At 16.4% G+C, this 13,063-nt stretch overlaps 2 protein-coding genes across 2 annotated transcripts, besides 13 other annotated features; both read right to left on the reverse strand. All coding sequences in view use genetic code 6, as the record gives it.

The window, feature by feature from the left end:
* The first annotated feature begins 1,755 nt into the window (after positions 1-1,755).
* Positions 1,756-1,803: a microsatellite.
* Positions 1,804-2,170: 367 nt separating this feature from the next.
* Positions 2,171-2,266: a microsatellite.
* Positions 2,173-2,312: a microsatellite.
* Positions 2,286-2,344: a microsatellite.
* Positions 2,300-2,342: a microsatellite.
* A 1,870-nt stretch (positions 2,345-4,214) lies between the features above and the next one.
* Positions 4,215-4,247: a microsatellite.
* A 1,026-nt stretch (positions 4,248-5,273) lies between these two features.
* Positions 5,274-5,308: a microsatellite.
* A 560-nt stretch (positions 5,309-5,868) lies between these two features.
* Positions 5,869-5,911: a microsatellite.
* Positions 5,877-5,911: a microsatellite.
* Positions 5,912-5,951: 40 nt separating this feature from the next.
* Positions 5,952-6,001: a microsatellite.
* Positions 6,002-7,245: 1,244 nt separating this feature from the next.
* Positions 7,246-7,291: a microsatellite.
* Positions 7,292-7,578: 287 nt separating this feature from the next.
* On the reverse strand, positions 7,579-7,912 carry IMG5_201740 (hypothetical protein; the record flags this gene model as incomplete). The annotated part of the gene is made up of 2 exons (XM_004023984.1): positions 7,747-7,912; positions 7,579-7,593 (listed from the first exon to the last, which is right to left on the reverse strand). Exons 1-2 carry the CDS (start codon positions 7,885-7,887, stop codon positions 7,579-7,581), a joined length of 156 nt encoding a protein of 51 aa, XP_004024033.1. The 5' UTR covers positions 7,888-7,912.
* Positions 7,605-7,745: a microsatellite.
* A 1,368-nt stretch (positions 7,913-9,280) lies between the features above and the next one.
* Positions 9,281-9,316: a microsatellite.
* A 54-nt stretch (positions 9,317-9,370) lies between these two features.
* IMG5_201750 (hypothetical protein) lies at positions 9,371-11,387 on the reverse strand (the record flags this gene model as incomplete). Its single annotated transcript, XM_004023985.1, has 4 exons — positions 9,371-9,603; positions 9,743-9,754; positions 11,061-11,082; positions 11,271-11,387. 4 exons carry the CDS (start codon positions 11,385-11,387, stop codon positions 9,371-9,373), a joined length of 384 nt encoding a protein of 127 aa, XP_004024034.1.
* Positions 11,388-13,063: the final 1,676 nt, after the last annotated feature.

A 13,063-nucleotide genomic window follows, 5' to 3' on the forward strand; every position in this document is an offset into this window, starting at 1 on the left:
TAATTAAATTAATATTAATAATATATATTTAGAAATAGAAAAAAAAATCAATTACAAAATACAATAGACATTAATTAAAATGTGACATACTTATCAAAAAAAACATTAGAAAATTAAAATAAAATATAAGAAAAAATTTAAAGAAAAGCTTAAAAAACAAAATCTTATTTTGATTTTAATCAATAAAAAATTGAATAACAAAAATCTTCATAAGAATATTCAGATTCTAATCAATAAATATAATCTTTAAGTAGTTTTTCCCCTATAAAAACTACTAGAAGTAGTTATTATTAGTAAAGAAAAACTAGTTAAATTAATAGATAAAATAATAAAAATTAGACATTCGATAATATAGCAATAAATAAAGTTCCTCGTATTGATTTGGTTTTAGAAAGCCCTGTCTCTCCGAAATCAGGATTGAACTAATTATCTAAAGTTTAATCTCCAACTTAGGTTTTAATTAATTTAAAGCATGACATTTTCTAATAATATAAACGGGATTAAAATTTATTTAATAGAATTTTCGATTCAATTGAAAATCCGAATTTAAAGAAATAAGAGCTTATAAATAAAATTAGGATATTGAAAAAAAGTAATAAAAATATGAATTATTTGGAATAAAAAAATAATTCCAAAATAAGTCATATATTGTAAGATTTAAATAGAAAAAAATTATTAAAATTAAAAACTAGAAAAATAGTAATAATGAGTTAAATTTGAAAAAAATATATTTCTTTTCTAATATTAATATTAACGATAAATTTAAAATCAATAGTAATGTTTAAACACCTTAAATTAAAAATGATAACTTTTAAGATTTTAATGATAGTTAATTTATGAATCCTGATTAATAATAATAAAATAATTAACAAGGAGATTTTATTTAAAATTTAAAATAATTGTAGTATAATAATGGGAATGATTTAAAATTTGATTTCGTTTCTAATTTAGGTTAGTATAGAAATACTTTTACGGATAATAACTTTAAATAAAAAAATGTTATTTCCAATAAAGAACAAGATAGTGCTATAATTTGTAAATCGAAAAATTATTCTTTTTATAATAATAATTGTAATTATAAATTAAATAAAAGGAGAAATACAACAGTCTTAAATAAATGCTCAAGTTCATAAGATTTTTTTAATAAAAGTAATTAATAAAAATAAATATTTATTATTGGAAATAATATTATTTAAAATTAATAATTAAATAAATTATAGAATAGTAAACAATTTCAAATTAATTAATAGTTAATTTAAAATTAGATTTAGTAATAATCTAAATTCATATAATAATTTTAAAATAAAAAATGATTTTTCATTATTATTTTCTAAGAAAAAAACTAAATATTAATTAAAAAAAATGTTTCATAAAATAAAAATATTATGAATTTATTTTTGAACGAATTTGCTTAAAAATAAAAAATTCTTATATATTTAATAATTAATAACTTAAAAATTTACATATAATAATATTAATTTTATATAATATTTAAAAATACATTTAGTTTTAATAATTAATATAATTTTATCTTTATATTATGTAATTAATTTATATAATTATTTAATTAATTCAAAGTATATAATATGTAAAAAAAATATTTTTATTTTGATAAGACTAATTATAAAAATTATATTTTAAAACTAATAATTTAAGTTAGTAAAAATTTAATTATACAATTTTTTTTATTTATTATATAATATATGATTTTTTTAAATCAAATTTATTATATCTCTATTTTTGATCTTTAAATGCTTATTAATTTATTATTAGTTTATTTATTTTTTATTAATTTTATTTTTTTCTTTATGAACGTATAATATCAAATTATTCAACTAAATATTAATACCACTTTTTTTTATAATATAAATAATGGCAACAAATTAAATAATTTTATTTTGTACATATTAATATGGAAGTTACTATTTTTTAATTTCTTCATAAAAAGGTTATGGATCTATGAAATAAATTTCATCAAAATATTTTGAGTTTAATTTTACACATTAGGAAGTAAGAATAAAGAATTGCTTTTTTATAATATTTATAAACATTATTTTATTGATTTTTAAGGTATAATTACTTCATAAGGATCATTTGTGTTTTCTTTCGGTTTTGAAATATCAGAAGTTTCAGATTTTTTAAATTCTATTTGAATTTCTTGGATTACATCATTATTGTTATTAATATTATTATTTATGTTATTATTTATATTAAATTAATTATTAGTATTAATATTGCTATTTTTAATATTATTTGTGTTATTATTAATACAATTATTTATACCATTATTTATATAATTATTTATATTATTAAAATTTACATTATTAAAATATTTATTATTATTGCTTTGATTTTATTTATTTCCCATTTATTTCTAATATTTTTAATTAATTATATTTTTAGTAAATGAACTAATTTATTTCTGAATTTCTTCAGTATTTTTATGTTACATATTTAAGCTTTTATATATTTGATTATTAAAATATTATTTCTAAGGGGTTTTAAAATTACTAAACATTATAATCCCATTATCAACTTTATTTGAATTTAATATTATCTAATTTGATTCGTTAAATTAATTTATTTACATGTTTGTATTTTGAGTATTTTCTTTTTCAGAAGATATTATATTAAACAAATCATCACAACATAAATTTGTCCGTAATTTATTATTGTTGTTTGATAATAATTCTCCATATAGCTAAATTAGTTATCCTGTCTAGGATTTATTCTTAATATCTGTATAAAACCCTTTATTTTTTTAAAAAATATTAATTATTTCATATATAGTTTATAATATTATATTTTTATAAGCTTTATTTTTAACTTTCTAACTGTTTAGATGAATTAATATTTATTTATGATAACTCTATATATTGTTAGTGTTCTTAACATAATTAGTTAATTTTATTTTCCAACCTAATATTTTCTTATAAAAGCTTATCTTTTTATTCTATTATTTGAGTATATTAAATTTAAAATTATTTTAATTCATTTTAAATAGACTAATTTTAATCCATTTATACTTTTTATTATTCTATATTTTTTATAAAAAATATTTATTACATTTTAATTATCGTTTAAGGTTTTGTTCATTTTTATAAGATACTTTTTCTTTTTATTCTATTTCCGTAACTTTTTCTAATAATTCTTTTTTATTATTTTGTATTTCTTTCTCTAAATCTTTTATTTATAATAATAACAATTCATTTGAAACAAATGGCCTATTTTCTTCACGTATATTAGTCTTTATATGATAAAAATATATAATAATTATTTAGATTTTTAAAAATAAATACAATATCTATTAATCTTTGATTACTTTATTATTATTAATTAATTAATTTTTAATTTTATTGAATTAATTAATCATTTTTACGTTCTAATATTGTGCTTTCATTTATAATTTCTACATTTTAATTATTTACATAATGTAGTCTTTTCTTTAACAAAAAATTAAATAAAGAAATAAATAAATAAAAATGTAAAAAAAATATATTAATTAATTTTTTTTTAAATACTTAATATTCTTCTAAGCATTATTCTTTAAATTCAATTTATTTTTATAAATTGTCTTGTAAATGCATTTAATTTTCCATTTCTTATATAAATTAAAATCTTTATTCTTATAATTTATCTAATAAAAGAACTTTTTTTATATTAAAATAATATGTTCTTATTTTCAATAAAAATAAAATTAAAATTAATACATCCTAAATCTAGAAATATTTTTAATTATTATTCTTTATTTACAATCTCATTTACTGCTAACTCAAATTCAACTATTATAAAATTTAATATTTTTAAGTTAAACTTTTTTTATATTTCTTTCTTTACCTTATAATTCCTCTTCACTTACTCCATTTTATAATCTTTGTGTAATAAAAGAAATTTAAGAGGCCGTTTACAAAGTATTTAAAAATCTTCTAATTTCTATTTCTTCTTCTTCTAATTTATTTAAACTTTTATTAAGTTCGTTTTCCATATTTTTTGAAATAAATAGAAAAATATTAAGTATTTATAAATTTTAATATCAATTTATTAATAAAATATTTAATAAAAATATTTTAATTTGAAATTTAAAAATTTATAAAAGGCACTATTAAAAATAAATAAAATTTTTATTATTTTATTAGTTTATAATTTTAAATAAAAAAAAAAAGAAATAAAAAAAAAATATTTTTATTGATAATTTATAAAAATTATTTTATTATATATATATATTCATATATATATTCATTATATATAATAAATACAAAAAATGAATTAATTACAACTTACTAACAAAAGAATAGTATCTCCATACACTTATTTTAAAAATTTCAATAAAATGGCTGAAGAAACTAAATTTTATGAAAAAAGTGAAAATGCAAGATTTTTTTTAACTGATTATAAATTTTATTCTTTTAATAAAATAAAAATACCAAAATTTATGGAAGAATAAAAAAAAAAATAGTTAGAAAATAAAGATACAGATTTAAGAAGATAATCAATTATAGATTACGAAGAAACTCAAATACAAAAAGAGAATGGATGAATTAGTAAAAATAATGCGAGAAAACCAAGTAAAAGAACAAAATTTAGTCTTTAGATATAAAACAGTAATACCATAAATAATAAGTAATAGTGATTAAATCGATTTTATAGATAATTAGTAAAAAAAATATTTTTCAATTTCAAGATAGTAAATGTCAGAAATAAATAAACAATAAAAAAGCATAGAAAAACATTAAAATTTACTCAAATAAAAAAAAAAAATTACATATAAAAGAATAAATAGTATAGGAAATAACAATAATTATCTTTTGATTGAAAATAAATACAAAATGAACTTGATTAACATAAATTATGCAATAAACTATGAGTAAGTAAATTTTAGATAGGAAAAATGTTACTTTAAGGAAGATACTAAGTTCTATTCCTATTAAAAAGTTGGAAAATATACTAGAAAAGAAAAAGGTTGGCTTTTAAGAACTATTATAAGACAAAGAAAATATTAAGTTTTTTTCAAAATTAAACAAACAAATTAAACCTAAATCTATGCTTCATCATTAATATTAAAACTTGTCTCCATATTATGATTAATATGATCATTTTTTTGATGAAATAGAAAAGAAAAAAGAACGGAAATATTGCTTTTTAAATACTGAAAGTGATTTTAAATAAACATAATAGAATCACTCTATTAATACTTTAGTAGGATAGAAAGATTTAAATTAAACTAATTCTATTAGTATAGGAGGAGATAATTAATAAAAAAAATTTCAAAAACTTAGTTAACCAAAATTAAATAGTTAACATAATTAAAATAATAATATTAATAATTCTCCTGAATAGAAAATTTTTATGAAAAATTCTTAATAGATAACAAAATATATTCAAAAAAAATATAATTATAATAATAAAAAAAATAATGATGCTTATTCGGAAAAAAAAAATAACTTTTTAAAAACATATTCAGTTTAAAATAATTTAAAGAATCTTTTTAGTGAACAAAGTGAAAGTTAATCTTTTAAAAAATAGTATACGGAAATAAGCGAAACAAATAATAAGGCTAGAAATTTAACTAACTCTTAGAATAAATTTTATGAATATGATAAACATTTTAATAATACGTATATTAAAAATAAAGGTATTTAACTTTAATTGAGTAAAGTCGTTTAAGATTAAAATGATTAGTTTCAAAATAAAATAAAATAATATATTTAAGATATTTATTGATTTGTTTTTGTATATGAATTTATATAAATTTTTGTTATTTATTGTTTTTAAAAAATAGAATATATAAATAGATAAGATTTATTTGATTACTTATTATTATATTAAAATTCAATTCAAATTATCATTTTTTAAAAATTTTATTATTTTTATTATATATAAATAATATAATAAAATAAATATTATATAAAATTATAATATTTATTTTCTTATTTAAATTTTTTAAAAAAAACTTATAAATTTAAAAAAATATTTAAATTATATATTATAAAAAAATAGAAATCAATGTAATCTATTTTTAATTATGATGATGGTGGAAACATTTCAAAAGTATACAATAATTTTCAGGCTAAATAAATACAAATTTAATTATAAAGTTAAAAAAATTCAATTGCAAATAGTGAATTATCATTACCGACTCCATAATAAAAATAATCAATAAAAATAAAATAAATTGTTTTAAATATATAAAATTTGCTCAATTAATAATAAAACATAAACTGCAATAATTATTTTTAATAAGTAAATTCTTTATAATAACAAAAAAAGAAATTTAAAGATGCTTAATTTTATCCAAAAAGTTCATCTTTAGGTTAAAAATTTCAAAAAAGAAAAGACATTGAATGGAAAAGAATAGTTTATAAAAATAAAAATATATTTTCAGAAAAATTAGATTTTAAATTTTAAAAAGGATAATTAGATAATGATCATTTTATTTTTGCTATCTCTTGCCTTTTTTAAAGATAAAATTTAATTAAAAGACTTTTTTAATTACCATATTATTTGTCCTACGGAATACATTGTATATGGATTAATATAAATGGATAATGGAATCCTATTTTAATAGGTTTATAATATATATATATACATTATATGTATATAATTTTTTTACAGATGATTTTTTACCATATTTAAAGGATAATTAAAATTATTTATTCTGTTATTAAAATAATCATTTTTGGCCAAGTTTACTAGAAAAAGCTTATGCTAAAGCCTATGGTAGCTACCAAAATATTGAAAAAGGAAAATGGTATAAAACATTAACAGATTTAACTGGGTCTGGGTATTATTTATATTAATAAAATGAAAAAAATTAAATTTAAGAAAAATTCTAATATGAATTATGGGAAAATATTTAAAAAGCTATAACTAATTAGTAAATTATTTGTTGTACAAGTAATAGTAATGAATAGGGTTTAGTATAAGGTAGAAACTATTAAATTATTGATATGAGATATATAAGTTTAAACAATAATAGAAAATTAAAATTTATTTTATTAAGAAATATATTTGAGTAGTATTTTTTTAATTTTTATAGAAGTAATATTTTTTTTTTTAGATAGTCTTAATGGATTCCTTTAAAAGATAGTGTTTTGTTTTAAAATGAAGTATAAAGTTAACTTCCTAAAGGATAATATGTTGGAGACTTTTGGATTGAATATGATAATATGATAAAATATTTCAATGAATTCTGTGTTTCTTTAATTCAAGATGAATATTTTTATAATAGTTTATAAATTAATTTAGAAAATAATGGAAATATAAACTAAAAAATAATAAAATTATAAATAAATAATTAAACTAAAGCATATATACAAATTCATTAAATAGACGAGAGAATTAATTAAGAAGAATATAAATATTCTTTTTTAATGTATTTATAGCTAAAATTATTAATAATAATAAAAATATTAAATATATTAATTCTTTATGTTCAGATTAAAGAAACTTTGTAGTAGAGCATAATTTTGAAGTCGGTTAATATATTATTTTTATTGAAGTTATTTGGCTTTAAAATATTGCGAGACAATTTGTTATAAGTAAGGTTAAAAGAATAAAATATATAAAAAACAATAAAAATCAATTAATATTTAACTAATAATATTAAATAAAATAATATAATATAATATAATATAATTAAAAAATAAAATAAAACAAAAAAATATAATAAATAAAAAATAAAATATAAAATATAATAAAATAAAATAAAACTAACATAATAAATTAAAATAAAATATAATATAATACTTACATATATTAAAAGGTTCTTATAGCGATTAACATTTAACTCTCAATGAATTGTAAGATAATTAAAATCTAATAGAAATTTAAAAACACATTTTAAGAAGTTTTACTTTAGAAACTCAATAACTATAATTATTAAAGCATAAATAAGGATAAATTTGTAGAGTATAAATTGCTGGGTCTTATTTTTATTTTGTTTAAAATATAAGTTAGACATCTTTAATAAAATAAAAAATAACCATAAATTAAGTAGATGGCTTTGATTTTGTTGAAGATTATGGAATAAGTAAAAAAAAGTATAAAATAACTTAAAATTTTTTTAAATTATAAAAAAATAGAATAGAATTAAATCCATTTCTATTTATTACCAAAAGAAGAAATAATTTTTTTATTTAGATTAAATTTCACACAAAATAATAAAGAAAAAGTAATTTCTATAGCCTTTGATAATGGAAAATGTGATAGTATAAAAAAGAATAAAAATTTATAAAGCGATAGAAATGTTTTAAAATAACTAAATTATTTGAGTATAATTTAATCTGTAATAATAAAAAAAAATGATGAAAATAATTGCATTAATAAAGATTTATAAATTCAAAATAATTTAGATAATAGCAAAAAATAAACTATGCAAAGATTAAGTTCTAGAAATTCTATTAATAGCAAAATTAGTTAATTCGATAGATAACCTATTATTAATAATATTAATGAAATTTAAAATTAGCAATAAAATTTAACATCTTAATAATAGTTTATTAAAGTTACTGCTATTTCTAATTCTCACAATGATTAAGAACTAAATAATTTTTAAGTTTAGATTATATAAGAATATAAATGTATACATTTATTTACATGTATGATTAATATTATGTTTATTTTGAATATTTTAGTATGCTCTGCATTTAAAAAATGTCATTTCTTAGATATTTTTGGGTAATGCATTTTTATTTTCAATATTACTAGTAATGAAAAATAAGATATAGTTTAAGAAAATATGTTTAAAGTTTCTACTATTATTATATCTTTTAGTTTAATACTAGATTATATATGGGTTAGGGATCTTTATTTTCTTGGAAAATATATAAATTAAATTTAAGAATTTGATATTTTTTAATTTAATGAATTATATATATAGAAGATAATTTATTTTTCAGTAATTTCAATTATTTTAATAAAAGTAAATTTATTTTATAATATTAATAAACATCTTATAATTAGAAAAAATTAAATTAAAAAAAAGGTTATTTATTTGATACTTTTGTTAAGATTTATTTTTAATCATGATGAAGAAATTAAATAATATAAAAAGATATATTAAGTAATTTTATATTATATTATTTTTTCTTTTCTTTTTTTTATTATTCTATATTTTTTTAATAGATTGCTTTTCTGATAAATAAATGAATTATTAAGATTTCTTTTCTATTTAAAAAAATTATAATAATCATTTTTTTTTTTTTTATTTTTTTTTCTAACTTTTATATAAGATAAGTAAATTTTGTGTATAAAATGAGTTTAAAAAATATATTTTACAACATTAATATATAAATTAAATTTAATATATAATATTAAAAAAAAGTATATTAAGTTATTTTAATTTACAAATTTTTTAATATATTTAAAACTTTCAGCGAGGATCGTCCCTTGAAAAACTTTTTTGCCAAAATACTTAAGATCTTCTACAGAGAAAATGATCATATCTAAGAGCTTTGCATTCTTTGTCAACTCCATCTGTAACGCAATATCTGAAATTTTAATGCTTTTTAAAACAGTCGCTTAATAAAACACATTCCATTAACATTTCTTTATCTTCTGTACATGCTTTTTTGTATTTTTCTTTACTAGGGCCAATTAATGAATCTACTGTTTCAAAAAATAAATTTATTTTATCCATTTATTTTTTTGTTTTATTATTTTATTTTGGATGGAATTTTTAAAATAATAAAAATATAAGTAAAATTAAAAGGAACAAAATAAAAAAAAAGTAATATATATTTACTTTTGTAAAAAACTATAATTAATTATTATTTATTATAATGCATATGTAAATAATTTTTTTTTAAATATTAAAGAAATTATAAATTGTTATTTTTCTAATTAAATAAATTATTAAATATGTAAATAAAATGATAAAATAAATATATTACACATATATAATAATATATAGTTATATTATATAAAACTAATTGAAAATATTTTAAAATAAACAATAGAATTTACAAAATGTAATATAAATTAAATTCAATAGCAAAATGAAAAATTTAAATTGTCTTAAAATGAATTTTAAATAATGTTTATAAATTCAAAAATAAATTAAGGTTTTTTTTATACAGCCATCCTAAATTCACTAAAGCAAATTTAAAAATTATCTTTTTAATTTACAAGTGTAAAAAATTCTTCGATTTCTTAATTTAAATTATCAAAATCTTTCGAATAAACTACAGCCTAAATAAGATTTCTTAGTTCATTTTTATCTAAGAAACCATTATTATCTAAATCATATTATTAAAATATTAATTAAAGTTTTTCTTCGAGATTTTCACCATTTAAAATTGATAAATAACAAATAAAATCTCTAAAATCTATAAAGCCTGTATTTATAAAATCTAAAAAATTAATTATATTAGATGCAATTAAATTATTTATGCCATTTAATTCACTAATTTTTATAACTTCTTAGTGTGTAAATTAACATAAATTTTTATTTTGAACTCTTATTATAGATAATTCTTTAAATTAATTATATATATTATTAATTCTATTTTTATCAATGCTTGTTTTCATCATTAATTCTTATATTATTTAATATTTGTTATCCATTATTATTATCGGAAGGTCGTCAAATATACGATTTTAGCATAGCTTTTTATGCATTGATAAGTCAAAAAGTAATAAGTTTAATTAAATTGAGTAAGCTTTATTTTATTATAATTCACTTTTTATTGCATTTTCAAATATTATTTAATTTAAGGTCTGCTTGTATCCGTTTTCTTTTATTAAAAATACTTCTAATGGACTTATTTTATAGGTTCTTTCTATCTATATTTTTTTTTAATACTAAAATTATATTTATTTTTATTTTTTTAATAACTTAAATAAGAGCTTCTAAAAGTGTATTATTTGTTGAAATTGTCAGTTTCTTATTTATACCATCAGGATAACTTTTATAAAAGCAATTTAAAGATAGTTTTTATTGTTTTTAAGGTTTTTAAACCATATATTATTTAATAATATCTTCTTTTTATATAAGATTTTCTATTATTTAATTTTTAAATATTTTTTTAATAAATAAGAAATATTATATAATTTATATTTACATATTATATCATTAAATTAATTCTAAATTTAAGTACAAAAATTAACATCAAAAGGTAATTAAGAGACATTTTTTAAGATAATAAAAGAATTTTAAAAAAATCTTAATAAACATTTATTAAATTTTATATTTCGGCTTCTAAAATAACGAAATCGACTTTATTTTTTAAAATATCTTTAAATAAATAATCTAAAGCTTGTTAAATTTTTACAAAAGTGCTAATATCAAGTATATCAATAGCGTTTTTTTCATATAATTTTAAGTCATACTATTTAAACTTGTATAAATTTTAAATAAGGATATTTAAACATTCAAAAGCTCCTTTCATTATATGAATTTGGTATGTTTGTTCATTAAACTAATAAACAATTTACATTATAACATCCTGTTACTTAAATTCGTAAAGCTAATCTATCAAAACTCTTTTAAAATCAATAAATTTAGCATATGTTTCTGGAAAAGAGAGCAGTTATTTAATGATTGAGAGACATTTTTCCTTTATTAAAGACTGCTTTTCATATAAATGCTTAAGTAATTCATTTAGAAAAATGTCGTTTTTGCAAATTTATACATGATATCCATTTTAAATGAGTTAGGAAATAATATCTAGTACTAATAAATGAATGTCTAGTGGGTATTATTACATATTCGTAAATATTTCTTTACAAAATAAAAGAAGGCCGTTTTCTATTAAAAACTGTGTCTAGAGAAAGTTTATTTTAGTGATTTCTAAAATACACTAAAGGCATATTTTTTTTATCCTATTAGAATTGTGTTGGAAAAGAATTTATATTAAATTTAGCCATATAAAGTAATTTTGTTCGTTTATGCTTATATTTGGAAGTAAAAAAGTTAATGAGTTAATACAGTTGTAGGCTATATTTTCCTCTGTAGGAATATTTATGAGAATTTGGTTTACTATATTAGTCATTTCGGAAAGTATATTAATATCTTAATATACAGCTTATGTTTAGGGCATCGAATAGCCTGAAAGGATACTCAAAGTCCATGAATTATATTCGATTTGCGAATAATTTTCGACAATATAAATTAAATTTTAGCCTAAAATATTATGTAGATTTTAAAGAATTAATTATTTTCGGATTTCGGGATTTCCTTTAGCCAGAAAACCTAAAAGAAGTACTGCTTAGCCTTAAATTTCAATTATGTCGTTATTTTGGTATAATTGGATTAAATTCGGGACTATTCCTTTGTTGAAAATTAAATACTAATAATAGGTTGATGATTAACCATATTTAGAATTATGAGGAGTATTAGCTATTCTCGAACCTAAGGAAATTAAGGTTAGTATTTGAAGAGTCTTACATATTATATGCGGATTAGAATCATTTTAAAGTAAGAAAAAAGATATTCTTTTAATTAAAGAAAGCTCAACTATATCAAAAATTTTTATTAATAAATTCTATATGGTAAATCTTTCATGAGGAGTATTGAATATTCTTACTAATTCGAGTGTCTTTTTCAAAAATTCTAAGGCTTCGATTTGTTTTTAAACGTCTTCGGAAGAATGAATACATTCGATTATATTTGAAAATGATGTTTCGTATATATATTCACATTCTTTAAGGAATTAAAGTTTAGTTATGTTTTATTTTTGTTGTTAATATGGAAAGTTTTATTCATAGGCGAAATAATTTTCACCTTAATTAAATGTTTACTCTAGTTATTAGAATTATGTGGTGCTTTTTGTTAAACATTCTAAGGCAGAGAAATGAATATATTAACGTTATTCTAATAGAGAATTTTGTAATTCTTTTTGAGGAGATTTTTAGGATATGTAATGAGTTATATATTGCAAAAATTCTTCCCATTGGATTTTTCCGTCTTTGTTATTGTCTATTTATTATATTAATTAATTTATGTATTCATGCGATACTTGATTATCTTTTATTTTTATTTTTTATTTATTAAAACATTATTTTACTTGAATACTTTTTTATGATGTCTGCTATTTCATTTTATGATAATTCCCCAGAATGATCA

Source organism: Ichthyophthirius multifiliis (assembly GCF_000220395.1).
Source record: "Ichthyophthirius multifiliis unplaced genomic scaffold scaff_1120509251426, whole genome shotgun sequence".
In the NCBI taxonomy this organism is placed as follows: Eukaryota; Ciliophora; class Oligohymenophorea; order Hymenostomatida; genus Ichthyophthirius; species Ichthyophthirius multifiliis.